Below are 25,954 nucleotides of genomic sequence, written 5' to 3'. Positions count from 1 at the left end.
AGCCCCTGGCCTCTGCCCAGACCCTCCTCTCCTCCTATCAGGGTGGGATTGGGGCTTGCACGTGGCCTGGCATAGACCCCAAACCACCAGGGCACAGCGTCTACAGTGCAGAGGGGATCCAGCCACACGGATGGAGATGCCGGAAGCCGGGTACAGGATGCTCCCCATGGTGGCAGCAGAAGCACTGCTCAGCCACTTCCCTGTCATTTGTGAGTCAGGACTGGCCACTGAGGGTGCTAGTGCCCTCACATGGGGGAAGGGCATGTGGGTACCCAGGTGCAGTCCTGGGAGGATCAGCTGTCTGGGGGTCTGACATGCACAGCACAGATGCAGACCCTGCGAGGACACTCGCTCCTGGCCGGGGAACTGTGGGTCTGTGCCCGGGTGGGGAGGCAGAGTCTGGATCACGAGAGGACAAGGCGCCCTTTGGTTCAGCAGGAACAAGATCCTCCTCAGAGGGAGCACCACCTGTGGGCTGGAGAGCTGGGACTGTGAGCAGGCTGTGTGTCCAGGGCCTGGAGACCCCGAACTGCAGAGAAGCAGGGGTTAGTGGTAGGGGTGAAGGTGCATGTAGGAGGGCTCTCTAGGCCACTTCCAAGTTTGAGTCTAGGTCAAAGTTGGCAAACCAGCCTCTCCCACTGTCTATCCCCCAATGGGCTAATGTGCAGAAATCCTGCCGCCCCCCCCCCCCCCATGACCTGCCCAAGGACACTCCTGTCTCCTAGCTAGGGTTCATCTCCTCATCCTGGTTGTCAAGGCCCAGGATTTTCCACCTCCTCACCATCCTTTACCCTGTACCCTCATCCAGGGCCCCCCTCCCTCCTTCCCCTACCCTCTCATTCTTGCCCTGCTCACTCACCTCTCCCCAACCCCTCTCTCATAGCTCCACTATAAAGCCCCTTCCCGTCCCCCCCTGGGCAGTCTCCCTGAGCCCTGCTCTTTGGTCCAGCGTTTTATCTCTGTGCCTCATTTAGTTACTGCCAGTTGTCTCCCCAGCCAAATGGGGAGCTGGGTCCCCTAAATACAGAGCTGGGTGGGGGCTTGGCAGGCGCCAGGACACGGTGGACTTAATAGGGGGTCCCACACGTGGTACCCCCTTCTCCCCTTCAGTCCCAGAAGGAGCGGTGCCCATTGGCCAGGATAGAAGAAAGGACAACAGGAGAGCCAGGTGCAGTCCCTAAAACAGGCTCTTTAATAACATTTATGTCTTCATTGAAGAGCTTCGCTTTTCCCACCCAGCGCTGGACTGGGGCCGACACCTGCAGGGAAGCAGGGTCCGCTGGACGGACGGCCACGAGGGCGGTGGCCAGGCGGGTCCGGGGGCCCAGGGCCGTGGCGCCCGGCTAGTAGAAGGAGTACTGGTTCTCCACCGCGCGCGTGCGGCCGCGGGATCCGTCGCCGGGCGCGGCCTCCGGGGGCTCCTCGGCACCGCTCGCCTCCAGCAGCCGCTCGGCGCTGTTGCTGCGGCTGCGAGCGCTCAGCAGGCCCTCCGTGGTGCGCGGGGCGGCGGGCAGGGAGGCGGCCGAGGACGAGGAGGCGGAAGAGGACGAGGCGCCGCCGGCCTCGGAGGGAGAGGCGGGCGGGCAGGCAGCGAGGCTGGAGAAGTAGTGCTGGCCGGCCGGCTCGCTCCAGCAGGCGGGGGGCGCCGGCGCGGCGCTGGGCGAGGGCCCCGGGTCTGCAACAGGACCCAGCGCGTCAGTGCCCCGCTTGGGTTCCCTAGTCCCCTTCCCCAGACCCAGTGCTCAGACGGGGACCAGAGGCCCGGAGGAAGGGGGTGCCCAGGGTCACAGTCTCACCTGTGTCCAGGGAATGGCCGCTGCTGCCTCTGAGCACCCCGTCCCCCTGGAGGAAGCACTCAGGACGCGCGGTGGGCCTGCCACGCCCCCTCCAATCCTAATGGCCCTGATTGCTTACAGCCCCAGTCCTGGCCTTCATCCCACTAGGGCAGTGGCTCTCAACCTTGGCTGCACATTAGAATCACCTGGGAATCTTTTTACAATCCTGATTTCTGGGCCTCATCCTCTGGAAATTGTGTTTCTTTGTTACTAATGTTGTGGCCCCACCCCATAACAGAACCCCAGGTGATTCTAATGTGCAGCCAAGGTCGAGAACCACTGCTCTAGAGTTAGCTAAGCTGGGATGCGGCCTAAGCAACTCCCTCCCCCCACTGCCCACCTATTTCTTGAGCCAGTACACCGCCCAGGTGGGCGTCTTACCAGGCGGGGGGCCTTGGACCCGCACGTAGCTGCGGAGGGTGATGTCTGCGGAGCCCCCGGACTCCAGCGGGATAGGGTGGGTGTGGAAGTGACGCAGCATGTCAAGCACCGACTGGAACCACAGGTGCTGGACGTGGCACTGCCCGTGGCCGTTCAGGGACAAGCGCAGGTGCTGTGGGCACAGAGCCGCATGGTCAGGGGTGGGGTCCTGGACTGGCAAATGCCTTTGGGGGTCACTGGGAGGACCAAGTCTCATAGAAGCCCCCTGGGGCTGTGTCGGAGCTGGCTCCTACCACATGAGTCCCATCTGGGGGTGGGGTGGGGAGTCCCTCCTGTGGTGGGGGTTGGAATGGGTGGGCAGCAGAGCCAGGCTGGAACTGAAGGGAGCAGACAGTTGTCCCTGTGGTGGGAGCACCCACATCATGCCCCTCACATTCTCCAGAAGGCGGAGAGTACAGCCCCCGTTTTAGAGATGGGAGACGGAGGCACAGCGAAGGAGCGACTCACCCAGTCACAAGGCACGGACTCCTGTAGGTGTGGTTCTCCCGCCCTGCTCCCCACAGAGTCAAAGCCCAGAGGGTTGGAAACCAGGGGAGGCTGGCAGGGAGTGACTGCGCCTCTCACGGCTGCAGCGGGAGCTCCTGGAGCACGGGGAGCAGGCTGGTGCCTCCCGGGCCCGCATGGGGCGGACGCCCAGGGAGAGGAGCCACAAGCCTGGGGCTCTAGCGGTGAGCACAGGTCTCTGGCTTCAGCGCAACATGCGTCCCACAGGAGGAGGAGTGGCTGCCATTGTGTATGGCAGGAGGGGAGGTGGACGGAGGGCCTCAGGGTATGCACACGGCCTAGCCACCTACATACAGGACAGCAGCCCAGGGGTAGGGTGGTGGGGATGGTTCCATGAGTGAATTGTGCCAATCAGTAGGGCCGGAAGGGCCAGAACAGTCAGTGAAGCCGGGGAGCAGTAATGGCACTCGGGGCAGGGCCTGAGGCAAGGTGGGTGCATCTGTCTTTGGGAAAACCTTCCGGATGTTTATTATCTGAAGGTGAAAAGAGGCCAGGAGGAGTGCCAGCGGGAGGCGGGGGTCCCTGAGAGGGCAGGAGTGGCAGGAGTTCAATGCGGGGTCTTTCCTTTCTCCTGGGAGGAGAGGAGGGTCCAGCTCTTTCTTCTCCCCACTTTGGCCCCCTTGCCCCGCACTGACTGGGCACCATTCTCGCCTCTGGCTTGGGCGTGAGTCAGAGCCAGGCCCTTCAGGGAGGCTGCTTGGGGCAGTGCTGGCCAAGGACTACACTTGGGGCTGCCAGGATGGCATTAAGCGCCTGGTTGTCAGAGGAACTGGTAAGGGCAGCTGCTTTCCAAGGAGGCGTCCCTGGGGAGGTGCTGCCTCCTCCACAGAGTGACAACACTGCCAGGGACAAAGGCCCAGGGAGCCAGGGGAGGGCTCGCCCCAGGCCAGCTGGGGGTTGGGACCCTGAGTGTAGGCCTGGAGCAGGAGGGCTGGGTGAGCAGGACTGACAGGAACCATGTCCTGGGAGGAGCCTGGCTGGGTCCGTTTCCTTATCAGAAACTCAGGATTGTGTGTGTGTGTGTGTGTGTGTGTGTGTGTGTGTGTGTGTTGGGGAGGGGGGTGGGGGGAGAGGGGCAAGGGTTGAGGTTTCTGCCCCTTCTGGTCACACTGTAACCCCCCACAGTCATTTGACTTTTCGGACATATTTATATTTTCCTGTGCACCTTAGGTCCTTATATTAGCACACAATGCCCTTCCCCGGGAGTCCACTTTGGGAGCACTGTCACACCTTTGCTCTGCCTGGCTCGCCCTTCCCCCTTCTCCTCCCTCCCCTGCACATCCCAGGGCAAGGTCTGCTCCTACTCCAGCCCTCCGCCCAGCACTGCCCTCCTGCTGGGCCCAGCCTCTCCTCTCCAGTTTGGTCCTCTAGGATCCCTGTGTGTGGTTCCCTTCCATGTCCCTCAGCCTGGGGCCCAGGAAGGGGTGAACTGACCTGAGGAGGCAAGAGGCGGGGCTATCTGGGAGTGGGTGGGGCAGGAGGGCCTTGGCTGACCCTAGTCCTGCACTGAGGTGGCTCCTGGTAGAGACCCTCTGGAGCCTCAGTGCTATGTGATCCCTAATACACAGGGTCAAAGTTACGTCCTTAGGAGGCCTGGCCTCCCGAGTGCTCAGCCACAGGAGGGACTTCCCGTCTGGATAATGGAGAAGCCATATCTGGGGCAGATTTACAAGACCCCAGAGAGGTGTGGGAGGGACCCAGGTGGTTCCAAGGGTGTGGCCAGGGGTAGGCCTGGCCCATGGACAGTCATGCCACACCTGCACCCGCCCAGCCTCCTCCGGGGGTATGGGCTCAGACTCAGGACCAGGGCTCACTCAGCCCCCTCGCCCAGGGCTGGCCACTCTGCCCACAGCCCCGCTGCACACTTGCCTTGGCCTTGCCTTGGAAGTTGAAAGTCAGTACATATTCCCCAGGCCGAGTCTCACTCTGGCGGATCACAAAGAGGCCATGGCTCCGGGGCCCGCCTGCCAGCACCAGCTGAGCTGCCTTGACCCTGGACAGTGTCCCGTGGAACCAGGGGTAGTCGGAGAGCTCCAGCTCAGGCGCCACCTCGGGCTCGGGCTCTGCTCCCTCTTCCCCTGCAGAGGATGACAGAGCGAGGGGGCGGCAGGGGGTAAACACATGAGAGAAGAGATGCAGCATCTTGTTGAGTTTCCACCTGTAAAACGCTGTTTGGATAATTTTAGAACAAGGCCAGGAGCTGACCCCACCCACTAGTTAAGCATATGAGGTCAACTGAGGCACAGAGAGGAGAAGGACTACCTGGGGCGATCTCTCAGTCAGCAACAAATCTAATTTCCTTGTCCCTTACCCCTGGTTCTGACCCTCTGCACCCCTTCTGAGAGCATTTTCTATTGAACCCAGGGCCTGTGGGAGGTTGTGATCTGGACTGGCCTACAAACGCTAGCACTCAGCTGCTGTGCAGAGCACTAGGTGGGATGAAATGTTACAACTTCTGAGGCTCAGGAAGGCTTTGGAGGAAGGAGGGGCTAGGAGAGCAGGCTGCCCCACTGCACCTGTGTTATTGCTGTCACCACCGCTGCCGCCCGGGGATTCCAGAGTCTCCAGGAAGGTCTCCAGTGGGACATGGACCAGGGACTCGCCGACGGCATCTCGAGCTCGGCTGTGTGGGGCTGTCACCACGGCTGCGGTTGTCTCTGGGGGCCGGGGCAGGTCCACTGCTGGAGAAGTGGCAGGTAAGAAGCACATCTGTCTGACCACCCCCGTCCACCCTGCCATCCACAACTCCAGCCAGCTCTGCCCCACCTACCCTCCGTGAGGAGCTCACAGCTGCAGGAGGCCACGCGGCTGGCCAGACAGCCTCCCCGGGCACAGGACAGCTCTGCGTCTTCCTCGCTGTCCCTGCGAAGGAAGAAAGCATAGCCCTGTTCTGCCATGGGATTCGGACCCTGGACAGCTCACTGAACCAGGCCGTGGCTCACCTGAGGTCCCTGTGCCTCCATGTCCCTCTGTCACACTCCCAGCTTGCTCTTTGGCTGCTATGTGTGACTGGGCCATATGAGAGAGGTCTCCAGGTGGACAGTCCTCCTTGAGGTCACACGACCCCTGCCTACTAACCCACAAAGGGCTGGCCTCCTCCTGGGGCCCCTTGGAGTCCCACGAATGGTGGCAGGGCCTGGCAGTGGGTGGGGCTTGGGCAGCTGCCTTCCCTGCCTCAGGCCTTCCTCTCCCCATTGTGACCCTGCCAGCTGTAAAATACAGCAAGGCTCACCTTCACAGGGTCTGAGGAAAGAGTTTGTAGGACAGATGGTTGGAAGGGTGGCAGGGGATGGATTATAACCACTTTGGGGATCGGGGGCCTGGGTGGCACTCAGGACTTCAGTCGTGCTTCCTTAAATGAAGCTGTTAATTAGAAAGCAGCAGCCCCTCCCCCTGGGGTTCCGCTCACCCCATTAGCCAGAAGAGCTGTTGCCAAATGCTCTGCTGCTGGTCTGCCTGCCCCTCCTTCTCCCGCCTCAGGATCTCTCCTGGATGGTGCAGCCAGCCGCCCTGCTGCTCTTCCTGTGCACAGCTGACCACAGCTGCCCCTTTACTGCCACCCATGGCTCCCCACTGGCCCTGACTTAACAGCCTCTCGGGCTCTCCTCAAAGTCCCCTCCTCACCAGCTCTAATTCTAACAACCTGAAGGCCTCAATGTTCCTGCAAGTTCCAGGCTCACACACACCTCCACACCTTTTGCTGGAATGTTCTCTCTGCCCTCCCCTCCCCCAGCCCCCTCTGCCTGGCTCAGGGCCACTCTTTCTTTAAGCCTCTGAGATGGTGAGCACCTCTACCTGCATGCCGTATCTGAGCCCCAGGCTGGGTTAGGGACCTCTCCTCTATTCCCCCACCCCTATACCTTTGGGCTGCGCCTCCCCCCATCACCACTGCCCTTCTCCTAGTGGTCTCAGGCTCCCTTGGGGCGAGAACAAGACTTGATCCAACTTCCTCCTAGGTCCCCAGGCCCTGGCCCTGCAGAGCAGGCCTCAAAAAGCCTGCTGGGGATAGGGGTGGGGGTACGGATGAATGGCCGGCACCAACCTGGAGAGAACCGCCATGAGAAAAGTCCTTTTCTGGAGCTCAGCACCAGCTAGCTACCTCCAACCTGCCCACCTGTCCTAGTGCCACTTGGGCACTCACCCAGGGTCCACGCAGCCCTGGATGTCAGCCACCCACGAGTGCTTCTGCAGCGAGTCGATGGTCTCCAGGATGTACTCTGCTCCATTCTCCACCTGGGGAAGGGGTGCCAGGAGTCCGGACGGTAGTCAGTACCCTAACCTCTGCCATTCTCACAGGGGCCTCCAGACCCCAGGACAAACGGCTCATCCTCCCCTTCCCCAGGGTGGCTCACTGGTGTGAGCATCAGGGAAGACAGTGGGGTCATCATCAAGCACCACCCCAACCCGGGCCAAGGTCCTGGGGTACAGCCTCCTCCCACACTCTCAGCAGCCCTTGGGGGTGACGGGGATGATGCTCAGGCACCCGAGATGAAGCCTCGGGAGGCCATGCTGCCTGGGGAAGGGCGGGCTGGCACCCTGGAGATGAGGTGAAAGGACCTCACAACCCTCAAGTCAGCCAAGGGGCCAGCCAGCTCAGCACTGAGTTGAGGAACTCACCTGCCTCAGTGGCTGGAACTCTTCCTCTGAGGCCACACCCTGGGATAGCAGCCTCCACGGGGGGAGAGGAGGGGAAAGCCCTGGCTGTGGGCCAGGCCCAGAGTGCCCTCCTGCACATTCATTATGTGGTGAACTCTTCCCAACAGCCCTGGGAGGGAGGCAGTGTGCTTCCCCCTTCTCAGATGAGAAGACTGAGGTTCAGAGAGGCCAGGTAACTGGCTTAGAGCCCCACCAGCACTCTGGCAGTGCTGGGACATGAACCCAGGTCTCTGCGTGCTCTCAGCTTCCTGTGTGCCTCAGTGACAATGCATCCCAGAGCTGGGAGGGTCCTTTTCTGAATAGACGGGGGACACGGAGGCCCAGAGTGGGGCTGAGCACAGTCAGCAGCACAGAGGCCCCTCCGCTGTCGGGAGTGATGCTCTGGACCTGTCTCACCCAGCAGATGGGAATGCCATGCAGGGAGGGGCTGTATCCTCAGCCCCCAGCTTGAGGTGACTCAGGCTATGGGGTTGGCAAATGTTTGCTAAGTGAATAAGGGAGTTCGTGACTGAACAAACAGGGGAGAACAAAAGCAGAAACCCAGCCAGGAGCCTGGAGAAGAGGGTGGGGGCTCCATGCAGCTTGGGGTGGGAGGAACCAGGTCTCCAAACATCCTTTACTCCTCTGAGGAGGCACAGGGCACAGCTCTGGCAGCCAGGAGCCCTGTCCTCAGCGACCCGAGCAGGCTACCCCAGTGACATGGGTCCTGGGGAAAGGACGCACTGCACCCAGTCCACCGGGGTGCCTCCCTGCCCACCTTTAGTGCCTCTGTGGGACCATGTGCTCTGTGACGGGGGCATTTGTGAAACTGCTGCAGTCCGGCACCCGTTTGCCTGCCCACGGGGTGGGTATGTGCTGGCTCCAGTGTGTGTGTGTGTGTGTGTGTGTGAGTGTGTGCGTGTGTGTGTGCGTGTGTGTGTGCGTGTGTGTGAGTGTGTGTGAGTGCGTGTGTGTGTGAGTGTGTGTGTGTGTGAGTGTGTGTGTGTGTGAGTGTGTGTGTGTGAGTGTGTGTGTGCGCGCGTGTGTGTGTGCGTGTGTGTGAGTGTGTGTGTGTGAGTGTGTGTGTGTGAGTGCGTGTGTGTGTGAGTGTATGTGTGTGTGAGTGTGTGTGTGTGAGTGTGTGTGTGTGTGTGAGTGCGTGTGTGTGTGAGTGTGTGTGTGTGTGAGTGTGTGTGTGTGTAGTGTGTGTGTGTGTGAGTGTGTGTGTGCGCGTGTGTGTGCGTGTGTGTGAGTGTGTGTGTGTGAGTGTGTGTGTGTGAGTGCGTGTGTGTGTGAGTGCGTGTGTGTGTGAGTGCGTGTGTGTGAGTGCGTGTGTGTGTGTGAGTGTGTGTGTGTGTGTGAGTGCGTGTGAGTGTATGTGTGTGTGAGGTGTGGTGTGTGTGTGAGTGTGTTGTGTGTGAGTGTGTGTGAGTGTGTGTGTGGTGTGAGTGTGTGTGTGAGTGTGTGTGTGTATGTGAGTGTGTGTGTGTGTGTGAGTGTGAGTGTGTATGTGTGTGTGAGTGTGTGTGAGTGTGTGTGTGTGAGTGTGTGTGTGTGAGTGTGTGAGTGTGTGTGTGTGTGTGTGAGAGTGTGTGTGTGTGAGTGTGTGTGTGAGTGTGTGTGTGTGTGTGTGTGTGTGTGTGTAGGGGGGGAAGGGAGGAAGTGAAACTCAGAGGAGCTTCCCGGGGGCCCAGAAGGAAATAAGAACAGGAGGCCCCAGAAGGTGGGTGACACCCAAGGTGCTTGGTTCTAAAGCCCGGGCCTAGATTCAAGTCGCTGCGAGGTGCCTGACATCTGTGCAGGGTCCTAAGACCCACCCAACTGGAACCCCTCCCCCTGCAGTGGCCACAAGCTGAGCCGCCATGAGGGCGGCAGTCTGGGGCAGCCAGAGGACCCATAGGACTGAGGGTGAGACTCACCTTGAGCACAAACGTGTTGTCCTTCTCGGGCATCTCCAGGGGCATGGTGGTACGGACCTCGATAATGGCGGAGAGGGGGATGCTGACCTTGGGCCTGGAGGCCTGCGACGCCAGAGGAAGGGGCAGTGAGAGTCACCACAGGGCCTCCTGAACCCTCTCTACCCGCCCCACTTCCCAGATGGCAGAGCAGCCCCCCGCTTAGGATGCCATAGCAGCAGTGGCACGAAGGTGTACCAATCCCCATTTCACAGACAGGTAAGTTGAGGGAGTCTCTGGGAAACAAAGGGACCTCCTCATATAGTCACAGAGCAAGTGAGGGGCAGGGCTGGGATTGACATCAGAGTCTCCCGCCTGTGAGCCCTGCAGGGTGGACTGTGCCTGGGCTGCCCTTCTGCCCGCTGCACCACCAGGTCTGTGGTTTTCACGTTTTTTACCTTGACTCATAGTAAGAAATACATTTGACATTGTGACCCAGTACACACACAGGTAAGACTACCTCTGAAATGAAAGTTTCGGCAGACACTGTTTACCCTGACTGTGTGATGGAGTGTGGTATTTTCTATTTTATTCTAGTTCATTTAAAAATAACGCAGGTCTCCTCCTTCAAATTAGACTTCCCAGAGCACAGCTCTGGAGCCCTACTCAGACAGGGTTCCTGGAACTGGGCAGGGCCGTACCTTCCGGGGGAGGAAAAGGGACCCGTGTGGGGTTCAACCAAGGTGAGCTGGCAGGACTCCCAGGGAGGGCTACTGTGCCTGGCCCTCCCTACTTTGCCCCAAAGCTCCTGGCCATGACCCGAAAGCCCCCTGGGGTGGCTTGAGGCAGATTCCTGGCAGGGCTTGGGCTCTGGGACAGGGACTTTCTCAGGAGGAAAGGGCAGGACCACATGTTGGGGGGGAGGCAGGCAAATGGGAATTCCTGGCAGCACTGGCTACCATCCAGCGGGTGCAGGGCTAGGCTTGGAGTGGTGATGGAGGGGCTCCGTTGACCATGGCAGGCCAGGTCACTGCGCCAGCCACTGGGGTAGGGGCCACCGGAGCGCATGGAACAGACAGAGGTACGCAGCAAAGGCCTGGACTGGCAACCTCGGCTGGGCTCCTGCTGGCAGGAGATCCTCATTCCCCCGCCTGACATTTGAGGCCTGTCTGTCCTGGCCCAGATGCCTTGCCCCCTGTTCTCTGGACAGAGCCATAGGCTGTTTCATGACTGCAGACCATCACTTATTTATAGCTCGTGCCTCTGGAAAATGCCTGTCCGGGGGCCCTGCTGCTTGGGGAGCACTTATGCAGCCTGAGCTTCACCACCTTGGGGCCCTGGAGCACCCAGTGCTCACCGTTGAGGTTTACCATCCAGTCTTGCAAATACTGGCCTCCTGGTGGCTCCGCAATGGCAGGGGCCAGCCTTGCACCGGGCTCTGAGGGGAGGGAGGCCAGAGGCCTGATTCATGGGGCTGTGTGAGAGGAAAGTCGTAGAGTCCCAGGAAACAGCCCCCCACATGAGCTCCTGTCCACTCCAGGGGTGCAGCTAGGCCTCCAGGACTAAAAGACAGTGGGGCTTATCAGCAGGGTCTACCTGGGGCATACATTTGGGAAACCGGGCTTGAGTCCTTACCACGGTATGATCCACCTTCCTACCAGCTGAATTCCCAAACATTTGCAAACAAAAACAAAGGGTTGGCCCGGCTGGCATAGCTCAGCGGTTGAGCATCGACCTATGAACCAGGGGGTCACAGTTCGATTTCTGGTCAGGGCACATGCCCGGGTTGGGGACTCGATCCCCAGTGTGGGGTGTGCAGGAGGCAGCTGATCAATGATTCTCTCTCATCATTGATGTTTCTATCTCTCTCCCTTCCTCTCTGAAGTAAAAATATACCTCTCCCCCCAAAACGAAGGGTTGGGGGGGCGGGAGGAAACCGCCTGCCTTCCTCAGAGGTGGGGAAGTGACCCTGCCCTCTGCAGTGGTGGGCAGTGGGCTTAGTGGGACAGCCAAGGCGCCAGCTGCTGCACCCGCCCGCACACCCCCCTCTCCCCCCCCCCCCCCCCCAGGCAGCATTTGCTGGGATTGACAGCAGGGCAGCTGTGCCTGCCACTCAGGGCCTGGAGGCCGGGCCTCTTCCTCTGCCCTTTGGGTGACCCTGAGCAAGCCCCACCTCATTCCCCACCCTCCCTGGGCCTGGTCTCCGTGTCTCACAAGCGGGGCGGGGGGCTTCTTAGTCTGTGATTTCTCTCTGGGATGCACTGTGGGGGCCTTGGCAAGCACACAGCCCGGGGAGTCTGGGGTGAGTGAGTGTCCCGGGACTTGGGAAGAAAGCTCTTCAGACCGAGGATGCCCCTGGGTAGTCCAGACCCTGTCCCTCCAATGGAGCCCACGGCTCCGACAACCTTGGAGACGGGGACAGAGGCGAGACGCAGTGACTACAGGCACTGAGGACAGAGTGGGCGAGGCCAGTGGCAGCCCTGGGTGGCTCTTGGGGGTGTCACCACCTTCCTGAACCTCCCAGTGCACACGGTGCTCTCACCTCGCCGCTCCGTTCATTGCGGGGACCACCAGGTGGTGGGCATAGGTCGCCCAGCGCTGCCACCACAAGCTATGTGCTTTGGGCAGGCCACCTCCACCCCCTGGCCCCCGATATTCATTTGTTTTCTCTTCTGTGACCCTGAGACCGTGGGGCCCACCCTGTGGAGTGCAGGGAGGATGAGGCTGCCCACCCGCTGGGCTCTCAGGAATGGGCACTATGTTACCGGCATTGCCCCTTTCCGAGCACGGCAGGTCTGCCACCTGGAGGAGACCCCAGGCTGTGCCCAGGGCGCTTTTGGGGAGCCTCCTAGAGAGGGATCGGGGACCTAGAGAGGGAACGGGGACAGCACTCGGTTGAGCAGCAATGGAGGCAGCAGCTGGAGCTGAGCCTTTGAAACCTGAGGCCACAGAAGGGCCACCCGGGCAGGGGCTGAGCCGCAGCCTAGCGGCCGGCCTGGGACCCACAGGTTCCCACCAGGACAGAGGCGGCCCTTCCGGGGCCTGGAAGGGTGCCGGGCGCTCCCTGCCCTCATCCCGCACTCCAGCCACCCAGGGAAGGAAGAGGGCAGGGCGCCCGGGTCCCAGCAGCACGAAAAACAGCACCCAGCGCCTGTCCTGCAGCCGGAGAGCCCCTCCGACACCTCACAGGCGCAGAGGCCTGGGGGGTGCCGTGTGGACGGGGCAGCGCGGCCACATCCCGGGACCCAGGCGCTAAGGCCAGGCCGTGCCCAGCACCCACCCTCTCTCGGGCGGGGCAGGGCGCTCACCTTGGGCGGGACGAAGAACTCCAGGCGGAAGCGCTCGCCGGCCACGGCCCTGCGCAGGAGCAGGCGGCACTTCTGCCACTGGGCGGCCCCGGGGCCCGCGGCCGCATCGTCCGCCACCATGAAGCGCAGCGCGCCCTCGCGCTGGATGTCCACCAGCTCCACCTTGGCCGCGAGCGTCCGCGACAGCCGCCAGCGCCGCGTCCATCTGTCGCGGGCGTCGGCCGGGGGCTCGGGGGCCCGCGCGGTGGCGTCGGGCTCGGGCGAGGCGCGCCGGTGCCACATGTCGCGCACGCCGTCCACCACGCACAGGCTCATGTTGCGCAGCGAGAAGCCCTTGCGGACGCGGGCCTTGGCCGCCGCGCGCACCGACACGTCCTCGGAGCTCCGCGAGTGGCCGCACGCCGCCGCCTTGAGCGCCGCCGGCCGGGGCTCCATGGCGTCCGCGCGCTCGGCCGCCAGCACGCGGCGCACCTCCTCGCTGAAGGCGTCCAGGAAGTTGGCGGCGAAGTGGCGGGAGAAGGAGGCCCCGGCGTCCGGGGTGTCGTAGGCCGGGTTGTCCCGCAGGAAACGGCAGAACTTGTGCGCGAAGTCCACGGCGGCCGCCTGTGCGTGCAGCTCGCAGAACTGCCGCCAGTCCGGGATCGGGACCGGGACCGGGACCGGGGCGGCGGGGGCGGCGGGGCCGGAGGCGGCACCATTCATGGCTTCCGTCCCATCGCAGCCCTCTGCAGCTGCGGGAGAAGAGCTCTGGTGACTTTGTGCCCTCTGGCCAGAGTGCCCGCCTGTCCCCTCTCTGGCCCCGCTCCCCCAAGGCTCCCCGTGTGTGTGTGTGTGTGTGTGTGTGTGTGTGTGTGAGAGAGAGAGAGAGAGAGAGAGAGAGAGAGAGAGAGAGAGAGAGAGAGAGAGAGAAACCAGTGACCTGTTCTGTCAAAGAAAGGGTCTGCCATGTTGATATGACCTTCAGATTCTCAGGGTCATGGTGGCCTCCACCTTAGTGCTTCTTCCTCTGAATTAGCCAATCCCGCAATAATGTGAACCCGAGCTCGGAGCCCTGACCAATCAAGTCAGAGTGAGAGTGAGGGGCCGGGGAGACCCCGGGGCTGGAAATAAAACCCAAACGGACTTCCCATTTGGTGTGCTTTGCCCATGATTCTCAGCAGCAACTGCACCCTCTGCAGAAGTCAGCCGGCCGTGCCCATCCAGTTTTGAGTGTTTGTCTCATTCCCCCAACACCGTTGAGCATTTCTCACAGCCTGTGTGTGTGGGTGGGTGAGGGGCGGTTCTACAACAGGCAGCCTTTCTGAGCCCATGTGTGAAGAGGACCACCAGGGAGGTAGAAGGCAGTGCCTACAGGCGGGGGGACCCCATTTACTGTCTCTTCAAACAGCTGCCTCAGTCAGGGACCCCAAGGTCATTCCTGGGGCAGCAAAAGGAGGCTGGGAAAACAGGTGCCTTGAAGTGGGGTCCCCATGAGCCTCCGTGACCTCACTTCGCTAAGGTTTTTGAGGGCTCCCAAAGCCCCTGGACCAGGAGTCATGTGCAATCCTTTGGGCTCTACTTCGGAAATATGCGGGGAACCCAGCCTCTCCTCCCTCATTGCCATCCAGGTGCTGCCCAGGGACCCACAGAACCGCTTCTCTTGTAGGCAGCACGTTAGCAGCCTCTTCTCCAGAAACTGACCTCACTATATAGGACTATTCCCCACTCGGGAACCCAGTCACCATTTCTAAAACATAAGACAGATCAGGTCCCTCCTCTGCTCAAAATCTGCAATGGCTCCCATTCCACTCAGAGTAAAGCCAACGTCCTACCCTTGGCCCCGAAGACCTCACACAATCTGCCTCCACTTACCTGCCTGAGCTTACCTCCTGCCACTCTTCTTGCCCATTCTGCTCTGGCCACACCTGCCTCCTTGTCATTGCGGAAGCATGGCCGTCATATTTCTACCTCAGGCCCTTTGCACTTCCCTGGAATATTCTTTCCTTCACATTCTCTCACCTCCTTCAGGTTCCTGCTCCAATACCATCTTGTCTGATAGCCTTTCCTGACCACCACTCTCCTGAGAATAAGAAATGCTCCCACTCCCCCCAGCACTGGCATCTCCTGCCCTTTGCCAGCTTCCTTTTCTCCATCATGTTTACCCTCGTCCGACATAACACTTATTCACTCGCTTGGTGAATGCCAGCTCCACGAGGCAGGTATTCTAACAGTCTTATAAGTGGCTGTGTCCCCAGTGCTTGGCACATGATAGGTACCCTGTAAACAACGAATGAATGAATAAATGAATGTGTCCGGCTACTGGGCATGTCACAGCTGTCACCACCTAAACTGTCCCACGGGGCATGGGGACACACAGCTTGTTAATGACAGGCCTGGGGTTCTCACCCCTACTCCAGGGCTTGGGGGCCACCTCCTAGTGTGGATCAAGTATGACTAACTTTTCATACTGGCATTGAGGGTACTGCCTCCTCAGACTTCTTTCCATCACAGTGGCCTGCACGCTGTACTTGTGTTCCCACCTCCTGGAGACCTGTTGCCTCCAGAGCGCCCATCCAAATCCACCCTCTTGAAGAGGCTCCAATCCAGGAATCCCAGCTGTCTCCTCACCCAGCTCCCTCCTCCTTATTCCCTGGCCCCCCAGCCCTCATTCTGGATTGCCAAACTACTTGGTATTTGGGGGCTCCGCCTCTGTGTGTCCCATGTGGCCACTGGGACACAGGCACAGCCCATTGTGTTTATGCAACCCTCTCCCTGGGAAGGGCTAGGGTGAAGTTACCAGTGGAGAAGAGGGTGAGCCTTGGGGAGCCCACCCGAGGGGGCCAGCCCAGTGTTAGGGGAACTAAGACAGAGGGCCATGCCCTCAGCTGCCCTCCCAGGATCCTACATTTCCTGGCATAGCCCTTGAAGCTTTTGGGAGTACCTCTCATCTCTCCTCTGGGATCCAAACTCTGTAATTAAAGCCAGGTAAAAATAGCTGCCCCACTTCTGTGAGATCATGTGCAGGGCCTCCGGGCCATAGGGCACTGTGGGAATTCCCTCTCACCTTGGGGCACCTCGCCATTGAGCTGCAGTCAATAACCACAGGACAGTCCCAGGGAGAAAACAGGACACTTGATGATGCCACTTAGCATAGAGGGGCGTTTTCTAAACCAGCAGGTCTCCTGCCCTAGTACTGGCGGAGAGGCAACAGGGAGCTAGATTTCCTGGAGGAGCGGGGCCTGCTTTGGGCTTCCTGGTTGAAGAGAATGAAGAGTGCTCTCCCTGTAGGCCTGAGCAATACCTGGGAGGGGGACTGAGGCACCCATGAGCTTGGCTCATGCTGAGCCTTTCTCATACCCTGCTCTTCTGCCTTTCTTTATCTGGCTTAATCCCACTCACCCTTCAATAATTAATCCAGGGACACTTCCTCCAGGGAGCCTTCCCTGACCTCTCCCTGCCAGGTGGCATGAGTGTCTCCTCTGAGCTCCCACAATCCTCTCCTGTACATCCCCCCTAGCAAGGTGTAAATTGCTCCAAGCCCATCCATTTACCCAGCAGGGCAGTGTTCCCCAAAGGGACCACCTCCCGCTGTACCACTGAGACCACCAGGAGGGTCAGACTGGATGACATGGCACCGGAAGGGCTAGCACTGGAGCCATCCCCAAGTGTGGAGGCCCCTGTTTGACACAATTTTGCTCCCACCTCCCACACGGGGCAGGTGGGGACAGGGAGGAAGTCAGTCCCCATTCCCCATCCTCTGGCATTAATCTCTGTTCCTCCCTGCTCTTCCTGCTGGCTGACAATATGCTTGGCAAGAAGGGGCAGAGCAGAGACAGAGCCCTGGGGACAGGCTCTCACAGGGCGGCCCCTGCTCGCCCTCACTGGAGGTGGGGGTGGCACTCAGAGAGGAATTTGCTAAGGATATGGTGGCTGTGGCCGCGTCCTCAGGAGGGACTGGCCTGGGAAGATGGTCCTAGCTTGACCTTCCCCACCCACCTTGTTGCTGGCCAGCAGTCTGTAGGCCTGATGCCCTGCACAGCAGCCTCAGTGTCCCCTGGGTCCAGCGGGGCTACACAGACGTGGCAGGGGTTGAGCAGCCAAAGATAAAAGTCACAAGCAGCAGGGTCAGCAGGAAGCCCCATACTTAATTACAGATGGGGAGGCTGGGGCCCAGACATGCCGCTCTGCAAAGGGGAGGCTGCAAGTCACAGGGAAGAGGACTCAGACCCAGCAGGGGCAAGGCTGTGCTGGGGGCCAGAACTGGGGTGCGACCATGTGCAGGGACCGTGGCTGACCTGGGCTCAAGGCCTGACCAGACTGCTCTCTGGGTGAGTGGCTCCTCCTATGGCCCCCGAGGGCCAGCAGAGACCTGTGAGTCAGGGCAGGACTGTGCAGGATGGGCCTCCCCAGGCCTCAGCTTCCATGACTAAAATGGGGTGCTGGAGCAGTGGCTCTAGTGGCCCCCGATTCTGATGGCTCTTGGACATTTGTTACTGGGGCCCTTCTACACTCCACTGGGACCAGGGGCAGGCGGGGGGCCTCCTCTCACCTTCACAGGCTTCTTTGAGGATTGGGGCTGGAGACAAAGGGAGCCCATGGGGTCTGGGCATTAGGTGCTGGCTCCCCAGGGGCCTTGCGCGGGCAGACCACCCTCCCTTGATCATCACCCGGGCTTTGTGTTTCTTTTTTTCCAGGCTCAGCTGGGCTTTCTGGCTTCTCCTGCTGGATAAATGTTTTTTGTTCCCATCTCGCCAGGGCTGGAGCAGGATGGGAGGGGGCTTCAGGGAGGCGGGGCAGGGGAAGCCTAAGAATCTCTGCTTTCCAAGCGCAGACTCTCCTAACCACTCCCACAGGAACCAGACCAGAGACCCTCCCCCACTCCTATGAGTAGAGGCCTGGGAGAGGGGGCGGCTGGCCTTCCGGTGGTAAAAATAGCGCTGACAATTGGAAAAGAAAAAGAAGACCAGTTGTCAACCCCCGCAGCACGCAGTTCCGGATCCCACGGCCAGGTCATTCCTTAAAATATTGATGAGGCATCTTAGCCGCCCCCGCTAATGCACAGAGGACCAATCCATCTACCACACAGGGTGGTTGTCTGCGGGGCGGGACCGCCTGGCCCACCGAAGGCTTCCCCTCTCCCCCACCCCACTGCAGCAGTGTTTCTGGGGAGCCCCAGCTGGAACTGGCCTCCCCACCACAGGAGACAACTGATCGCCCGCCCACCCCTGCCCCTTCCCCAGGAAGGGAAGGAGGCCCAGCAGTGCAAACTGGCAGCACTCAGAAAGGCTGCCCCTAGGCAGGATCTGGGCAGCATCCGGCACCACCAAGACCTCCCCCCACTCCTTCTCCTGCACCCAACTCACCCAGGTGCAGGAAGGGATGGTAAGGGTCAGAACTAAGGGTGGGGTCAGACCTAGAGTGCCCACCCCCATAAAGCATTGATGATGGGGAAACTGAGGCCTCTTGTTGGGGTCCCCCAATACGAGCGGAGACAAGCCTCACTTGGCTCTTCCCTGCACCTGGGAAGCTGGCCCTAACTATGCCCACCGATGTCCTCTCCTCTGGGTTTCTCAGGACCACTGGCCTGGCCAGTCCAGCCCAGCACTCACTCACTAGGCTCCGGTCCTCCATCCTACTGTTCTTCCAGCTGCCCTCCTGGCCTCTGGGGGACAGTCCCCTCCAGCCCCCTGGCTCCATCTCGCCCCCTGCAGGACAGACAACCTTTGGGCAGATTAGGTTGTTCCATCAGCCAGGAGTGCCTTCTGCCTGCTGCCACCTGACTCTCCCCTGCAGATGGAGGCACAGAATAGACAGGGCGGGCACATTCTCTGTTTCACGGTTGGCTACTTGGTTGGCTACTTGGGTGTCGGTTCTCAAGTCTACCCCCCACCTTAACCTTCCCCCTTCCCCCTGAAGTGTCCCCATTGGGCAGGTTCTGAACCAAGGCTTCCTGTGAGAGTGAGGTGTGGCTGGAATTCCCCAACCTCTCCTACCCAGAATATCTGTGCTCACCCCATGACCCTGCCTGAGGGCAGAAGTAGGTATGATTTTGGTCTTAACACCCTTGAACCTGCTGGGACTGTGATGCAGAGTGTGTGTGGGAGGACACTCTGACTAGTGACTGGAACAGGTTAAAACCCTTGGGACGTTGCCTCTGAATGGGTGAGTGGGAGGGGGCACTCAGGGGTCCCAGCTTTTCTGAGCATCAGTTTCCCTAGCTGTAAAGTAGGACCATCCTGCTCTCCCACACAGATTATTCCTGGTCCAAGGCCATGCTGAGGAGCATGAAGAGCATCGTTAGGAGGCAGCTGTTAAAAGCTGGGAGAGCAGCTCTGTGCCCACTGTACCCTCACACCTTTCACAGGACCCCCAGCCTTTGTCACTGCGGGAGTGGAAGCTCTCTAGCTTTCACTGACACCTCGAACCTGGACAGGCCCTGCAGGCTTTGACCTGCAAACTTCCAATCCTAGGGGGCCCCACAGCTGCATCCAACAGATGTTCCTGTTGGAGGGGCCACTGCCTGCTGTCTCCCTATCTCCACCTCTGGTCACTTGACACACAGGGACAGTGGAGTGGTGAACAGCCTGGAATCTAGAGCCAGACCTCCTGGGTTTGAATCCTAGCCCCTCTGCTTCCTCGCTATGTCACTGTGGGTTCGTGACTCAGCTTCCTGGGGCCTCCCTTTCCTCATCTGTTAAAACAGAGGGTGATACCAGCACTGACTGTTATCAAAGGGCTGTCATGAGGATCAAATAAGTAATTTGTTTAAAAATAAAGTTCTGCTTCTAGTTCCTAAATGTCTTGCATTCATTCCCTCTTTTCCTCCCACTGCTCTGGGCAGAGGGTCGCAGAGAACTCATCTCTGCTTCTACTGCTCCCCCCCACCCCCCATCCCCTGACACATCCAGGCTCCATAGTGTAGCCAAGGCCATCTTGCTGGAACCCACATCTAATTGCCTATGCCCCTATTTAAAGCCCCTTTCCTCTCACATCTTCCATGCCAGGAAGAGAGGATTCTGGCAAGGGAGGTGACTGGCCCATCTTTCACCGGATTTACACTGGGCTCCCACTGTGTGTCAGGAGCCATGCTGGTAGGTCCAGGGTCACAGACAGATGAGAGGGGAATGTGGAGCCAGGCTCAGATCTGCCCCTTCTGCAGCAGACGCTAGTCCAAACAGCCCTGGAGCGCTCTCCCTCTGAGGACACACTTGGGTTACCTAGCCCCCGACTCAGGAATAGAGATGTCTCGCCTCAGAGGAGAGGGCACTCTGACAGGCAGGACAATCCAGAGCTGGGTCCTGCAGGGATTAGATGTCATATAAGCACAAGTGGGGTTCAGGACCATAAACTGCACCAGGGCCTGGGGGCTTAGGAGGAAATCCCATCTTCCTTCAGGAGCACCTGGTGCTGGACAGTTCCTGGGCAGGCTCTGCAGATGGAGAGCAGGCTGGCATGGCTGTAGCTGCACTAGCCTTACCCTCCTCTCCTGGGGCTGCAGAGCAGAGCTACGCCCTCTCCAGCCTTGGCCTGAGCCTTGCAGCCTCTCCCTCCCTCCCAGTGTCATGGATCTCGCTTTGGCCTTGATTCATACTTCTCCCAGACCTCCCTAGCCCCTGACTCAGCCCCCCAAACTTGCAGAATGCCTCCCTCAACCCCTACCACTCAGCCCACCAGTCTGCCTTCTGACTTTTTCATGACACACGTACCATGCCTCCCCTGGGTTCTGAATATCCCAGAACTCTGGGCATTGTGGATGCTTGTAAAAGTTCCTTGAGCCTTTCTCTGAACAATCAAACTCCCTGCCTGGTTGTGATACCCAGCACCTCAAACTCCCCACATCCAAGTTCTAACACATCCTCTTCCTCCAGCCCCTGCTTGTCCTCAGCTCAGAGTCTTTTAGTACCCATTGCCCCACCTGCTCCACTTCTCTGCCCGAATAGTTGGCAGGGTCCAAGTCCACAGGGGCCTTGGGAACGCCCCCTTTATACTGTCCCTGCCTCGACACCCTCCCCCCCAACTCCTCCACAATGCACATTGCTGTGGCCTGCCTTCACCAGACCAGATGAGTGTTATACCCACCATAGGACCCAGGAAGCCCTACATACAGAGGATTGGAGGTACCAGGCGAATGGAGCCCAAACCCTGCTTCACCCAGTGGAGCCAAAAGATGCTGTGCTCCCACATACTGACGCCCTGTCTACCTGTGCCCAAACAGGTGCGGGCTGTGGCCTCCTCCAAATGTTGAGAAGTCACATCTGCTCTCCCCTGGGACAGAGTACAGCCATAAAAACAGACCCAATCAGGGGAGGGGGGGAAGAGAAACTTCCCCAGACTCCAAAGCTGCCACCACCCTTCCAAGTCCCATGTGGAAGTGAGATAGCCTTCAAGACTGGACCAGCAGCCATGAGACACCTAAACCCCCAATTCCCTGCAATCCAGGATAGGTAGACAGTACAAGAGGTAAGAACCAGGCTCTTGTCAGAGAGAAGTGGTTTGGAGGCCTGGCTTGTTGGTTGAGTAACTTTGGGCAAGTCATTTCACCTCCTTGAATCTCTTTCCTTCTGTAAAATGGGGATAATAGTAGTACAAACCCCACAGGGTTGTTGTGGAGATTACATGAGAGACAGCATGGTGCCCTTAGCCAGGCAGGAGTCATCTTGAAACCAAATGCTCAGCCTTGGAGGTGCCCAGGTTCCCCCTGGCAAGAGGAGGCGGGTATCTTCCCTCCAACACTCCCTAGAAAAGCCCACCTTTGGGTGTGAGTGCAGGGGAGACCCACTAAATAGGGAGGAGGGTTTAGAAACGTTACCAGGTTTTCCACCATAAGGATAAGAAGAAATGCATTAACTCTCCATTACTTAGAGCTACTCAACTAGCCGGCTCCGGAACTCTTGCCCACCATCATTCATGCCTCAGGTGAGAGGAGTAGAAGAAAGCAGCTTGTGGGAAACTGCCTGAGACCCTAACAAATGCTCTGACCCACACCAGCCTCCCGCACTGCCTGGCCGCTCTCAAAGTTCCTAGAGCTGAAAGGTTCTAGGTCAGTCCCCAACCAACGGCCTTCTGGATGGAGCAGGGTGGCTGGGAGGGAAGAGATTTGTTCAAACTGGGGGCAGAGTTGGAGGGGGTTCATATCACACCCCCGACAGAGCCTGCCAAAGCCTCTTAGGATGACCACCCTGCTCCTCCTGCCCTGGCAGGGTGCTCATTCACCTCATACTCGGGACCTGTGTTGCAGGGGGCAATTCTTGCAGGTCACCCAGCGGGGATGCGGGCAGCACCCTTCCCGTTCTACAGGGTAGATAATGGAGGCTCAAAGGGCAGGGGTAGGGTTTCACCCAGATTTGACTCCAGACCCAGGGGCTCTCCCCTGCACCAGCTCGGCGTCAACACAGATTCTGGTTGAACATGTTCACAGTCACTCCTGAGGATGCCCGGTCCCCCCCGCCGCCCCCCGCCACCCGCGCAGCTCCCCAGGGGCCAGTCCCTGTACACGTCTCCCCCTGAAGACCTCACTTCGTGGGGTCCCTGCCTCCGCCCACGGGCTGGCGCGGTTCCGGGCCCGCGCAGCCCGCAGGTTCATCAATGGCCGAGGCCGAAAGGCCTGAATGGAGGGCACGAACCGCCCCTTCTTAAAGGCGCCGGCCTCGGGCACCCTCAGCGTCCTCCCCACTACCCCGGGCGGCCGAGAGCTCTCTGGGTGGGCGGGTCGAGAACGGGGACCCTGAGAAAGAAGGCCTGGGCCGAATGGAGGGCGTGCCGGCCGCCACTGTGGTCTGGAGGTGTCCCTCCGGTGGGACACCCTCCTTCCAGGCTGGCCCTCCCCGCCCCCACAGCCCAGGGAAAAGGCCGGGCCCTCCGCCCAGCCAGGGACCCTCCTCTCGGGGGCCGCTGCGCCCCCCACCGCCCCCCGCCGGCCCGGGCCCTAGGAGGGGGCGGAGGCACAGCTGCTCCGGAGGCGGCTCGGCCCCTCCCGTTACTCCCGCTCCGCCCGGGATGGGGGGTCGGAGCCGATCCCCGCAGGGGGCGCATCTCCTCCGTCGCGCTCCCTCCCACCCGCGCACACAAAGACTACACACGCGGACCGGGGCGCGTGCGGCCGCGCTCCTCGGGGCAGCGGCGCTCACACACACGCGCGCCCTCAGGGACCCCTGGGGTCCGGGGCGACGCACGGGGGGCGAGGGAACTGAGGACGAGCAGGCCGTACCTACAGGCGCGCAGCTGCGGCCGGGCGGGCCGGGGCGCTGGCGGAGCGCTGCCCGGACCGCGGTCGGGCTCCCGGGGCCCCGCGGCTCATGGCCTGCGGCGGGTGTCTGCTCCCTCCGGGCGACAGCCGGCGCTGGCGGTGGCTCCTCCTTCCCTCGTCCACCACCTCCACGGCTCGTGCGCTCCTCTCGGGCCCAGCGCGGCCTCGGCTCGGATCTCCCGGCGGCCAAGCCCCGCGCACTTGGAGCCCAGCTCCGCGCCGCGCGCCCCGCCCGCTCCCCCTCGGGCCCCCCGCCCGCCTCCCCGGCCCCGCCCCCGGCCCTGCCCCTGGCTCGGGTCCCGCCCCCTCCAGCCTCCCGCCCCGCCCCCTCCAGCCTCCCAGGCCCCGCCCCCGGCGCGGGTCCCGCCTCCAGCCTCGCCCCCACCGCGCCCCCTGGCGAAGCCGGAGCTGTACCCGCGGCTGGTGCTCACTCACTCCGGGCAGCGGCAGTGGCGGGGCGACGCGGTCCTGGGGCCCGAGGGGTCAGGAAAGGGCCTGCCGCCGTCCCATTTGCGCGAGACTACGCGGCCGCCTTGTCTCCCGGAGCCGGCCCCAGGCCAGGCGTCGGGATCTCCCGGCGTGGGAGCGCCCCTCGGAGCCCCGAGTGGTGGCTCCGGGAGCGTGGCGAGTGGGGGCCGGCGGGTGGCCTGCCTGGTGGGGCCTCTGGGACGTGGACGCCCCTTGGTGACAGTCAACCGGCGGAGGTCGCTACTGCCCTAGACCCTCAGCCTTCAGGACAATGGGAGCCTCGCGGAGGCGCAGATGTCACAGGCCGGGAAGTTGACGTCCACTTCTCATAAATCCCGAGGCTGAGCGCCACGCCCCCTCCCTCCAGCGCCGGCTGCCGGAAATCGCCGGGGGCCAGGGCAGGGGCGACGGGAGTGGGTCCTCACCTCTCCCGGCCCTGCCCCACCCCGTCCTACGTGCTCCGGGGCTGACAGGGCTCCGCAGCCCCCACAGCCCCCGAACCAGAGCTTAGCTTAGGGCAGAGAGCAGCCTGGCTAAGAAAACAAAGACTCCTGCTGGCCTTTGTGGGCACTTGTGGGCTGCCCCGTGGGGGCCTCCAGGAGACCTCCCAGAAGAGGTGGAGGACTCTAGCAGGCAGGAAGGGGTCTGAGAAGAGAGGGAAGCTCAGCCCATGTAAACAGAAGTATGGAAGTGAAGTGCTTGCTCCTGGGAGGGTGGTTCTCCCCTCTTCTCCCTCCTGCCCCAGCCCTCAGCTCCTACAGGCATATCAGCTTTTCCCTGCCCTCACTGCAGCCCTACCGCTGGCAGTTCTGTGGCCTGCCAGGGAGGGCCTCCATCTGTTGCTCTCTCCCACCCTTAGGGACCTCTGACGCGTGTAGAGGGCCCTTAACCTTTCCCAAAGCCATTTCACATCTAATTTCAGGAAACAGGACAGGCAGGGAAGGTTCTTTTTTTTAAATCTCAGTCTGGTGGATGGAAAGCATGGGGCCTAGAGAGGAAAGGTGGGCTAGTGAAGGTGGAGACTAGCCTGGAGCCCTGCCTGGACCTCCTGCCCACCAGCCCTGGGCTGCCCTCCACTTGGGCTCTGAAGCAAGGCAGGTCTTGTCTGAGCCCTGGAGCCTAGCCCCTTCCCTTCCACACACATACCAGCTGCTCTCTCGGCAGGATATGGCCAGAAAATATTGAATGAAAGCTTAGGCGTGGGCCAGCCATGCATTGTAGCTGCACACTGGCCTGGAGGCCTGGCTGGGAACCAGGAGCCCTAGGAATGAGGCTGGGAGGGTGTGGAAATGGGAAGGGTGGGAGGATGACTGCCTGTCCGAGGATAAGTGGGTGCTGGGGCTGTGGACCCACCCTCCTGGGCGATGGGAGAACCTGGCCCCAGTGGACTAACCTGGTTCTGAGTAGTGGGCTGAGATCCACTGATGGGCTGTCCTTGGCCAGAGAGGGTCCTGGGTATGGAACCCTGGGTAGGACAGTACGTCTGATCCCCAGGGAGGAGGAAGTGAGGAGGAGCCAGCTGTTTAGTGACTCTGACGTACAAGGAGGAACTAGTAGTGGGAAATGTGGAAGTGGCTGGGGTAAGGAGGAGGGGAGAGGCTGACTGGCCAGGAGCATCTTTGTCATGGGGACAGGAATGAGGGTTAGGCAGGATAGGTCTACCTGGGGTCCCTGAGGGCAGGCTTTGGGGTCTTGGAGGAAGCTGTGATGGGGCAGATAATGAGGGGTTCTGGGGTAGGATCCCAAGGTGAGGGCCCTGGATGTACAAGTTCTAGAGTGTTCAGGACTGAGACAGGGATAGCGCAGGGGACTCTGCCCAGGTGGGCTGCAGGGTAGAAGCTGGGTATGGAGCCAGCATTTCAGGCCACCTGGCCAGTGAGTGAATGCCAATCACCACAGATTAAGAGGAAGCTCCTAGTGTGGGTGGGTGGGACCCACATGAGTGGGGCTGGGCTGGGGGCCTGGCAGCTCAGAACCTATGGCCCAGAGGTGTCCCTATGCAAGGCTGGCACTCGGGGGGCTTGGCGGGCATGGGCTCCACAGTGTGTGGCAAGCAGACCCCAAGGGAGAGACATGAAGTGACACGAGAGCAGGGCTCCAGGACACACAGAAGGATGCAGGGGTTCCCCAGGAGCTGATGTCACACATCCAACACACGTCACACATTCAACCACAGACATTCAACCACAGTCTGATTTTTTGTTTGTTTTTTGTTAATCCTCACCACAGGAAATTTTTTCCATTGCTTTTTTTTAGAGAGAGTGGAAGGGAGGGAGGGAGGGAGGGAGAGAGAGAGAGAGAGAGAGAGAGAGAGAGAGATCACTTGGTTGCCTCCTGCATGCACCCTGACAGGGGCTAGGGTAACCCAGTTACATGCCCTTGACCGGGAATCAAACCGGAGACTCTTCAGTGTGGGAGTTGACATTCTAACTACTGGACCACACCCACCAATGCCTTGTTTTTTGTTTTTTTTTTAAAGGAATGGATTTCTCTTTTTGATTGGGTTACTGGTCTGCTCAAGAGAACTCAGACACTGTGGGTTTGGGTTTCAGCAAGCTCTGAACCAAGTCATGGAATTCCTGGGCAGACAAGGGGAGAGACCTTCTGTGTCAGGGGCAGTGCCAGACCCCACCAGACTCTCAT

The 25,954-nt window shown here is 60.4% G+C and overlaps 1 protein-coding gene across 3 annotated transcripts; it reads right to left on the bottom strand.

Annotated features, from left to right (window-relative positions):
- Nucleotides 1-964: 964 nt before the first annotated feature.
- SH2B2 (SH2B adaptor protein 2) lies at nucleotides 965-25,054 on the bottom strand. 3 transcript variants are annotated; one of them, XM_036310247.1, is made up of 9 exons: nucleotides 24,705-25,054; nucleotides 12,619-13,349; nucleotides 9,335-9,436; nucleotides 6,922-7,013; nucleotides 5,551-5,642; nucleotides 5,297-5,461; nucleotides 4,650-4,858; nucleotides 2,217-2,388; nucleotides 965-1,675 (listed from the first exon to the last, which is right to left on the bottom strand). In XM_036310247.1, the coding sequence occupies exons 2-9, from the start codon at nucleotides 13,318-13,320 to the stop codon at nucleotides 1,344-1,346; spliced, it is 1,866 nt and encodes a 621-aa protein (XP_036166140.1). In that variant the 5' UTR covers nucleotides 13,321-13,349; nucleotides 24,705-25,054; the 3' UTR covers nucleotides 965-1,343. The 3 variants fall into 3 exon arrangements, with proteins under 3 accessions (XP_036166140.1, XP_036166141.1, XP_036166142.1); XM_036310248.1 differs by lacking the exon at nucleotides 24,705-25,054 and adding an exon at nucleotides 22,805-23,082; XM_036310249.1 differs by lacking the exon at nucleotides 24,705-25,054 and adding an exon at nucleotides 22,805-23,082 and having other exon boundaries at nucleotides 1,151-1,675; nucleotides 5,297-5,458.
- Between the last annotated feature and the right edge of the window lie 900 nt (nucleotides 25,055-25,954).

This window comes from Myotis myotis, unplaced genomic scaffold (genome assembly GCF_014108235.1).
Source record: "Myotis myotis isolate mMyoMyo1 unplaced genomic scaffold, mMyoMyo1.p scaffold_m19_p_5, whole genome shotgun sequence".
Classification (NCBI taxonomy): domain Eukaryota; kingdom Metazoa; phylum Chordata; class Mammalia; order Chiroptera; family Vespertilionidae; genus Myotis; species Myotis myotis.
The sequence above is the reverse complement of the archived record's forward strand: the minus strand, read 5'-3'. Positions and strand labels throughout refer to the sequence as shown.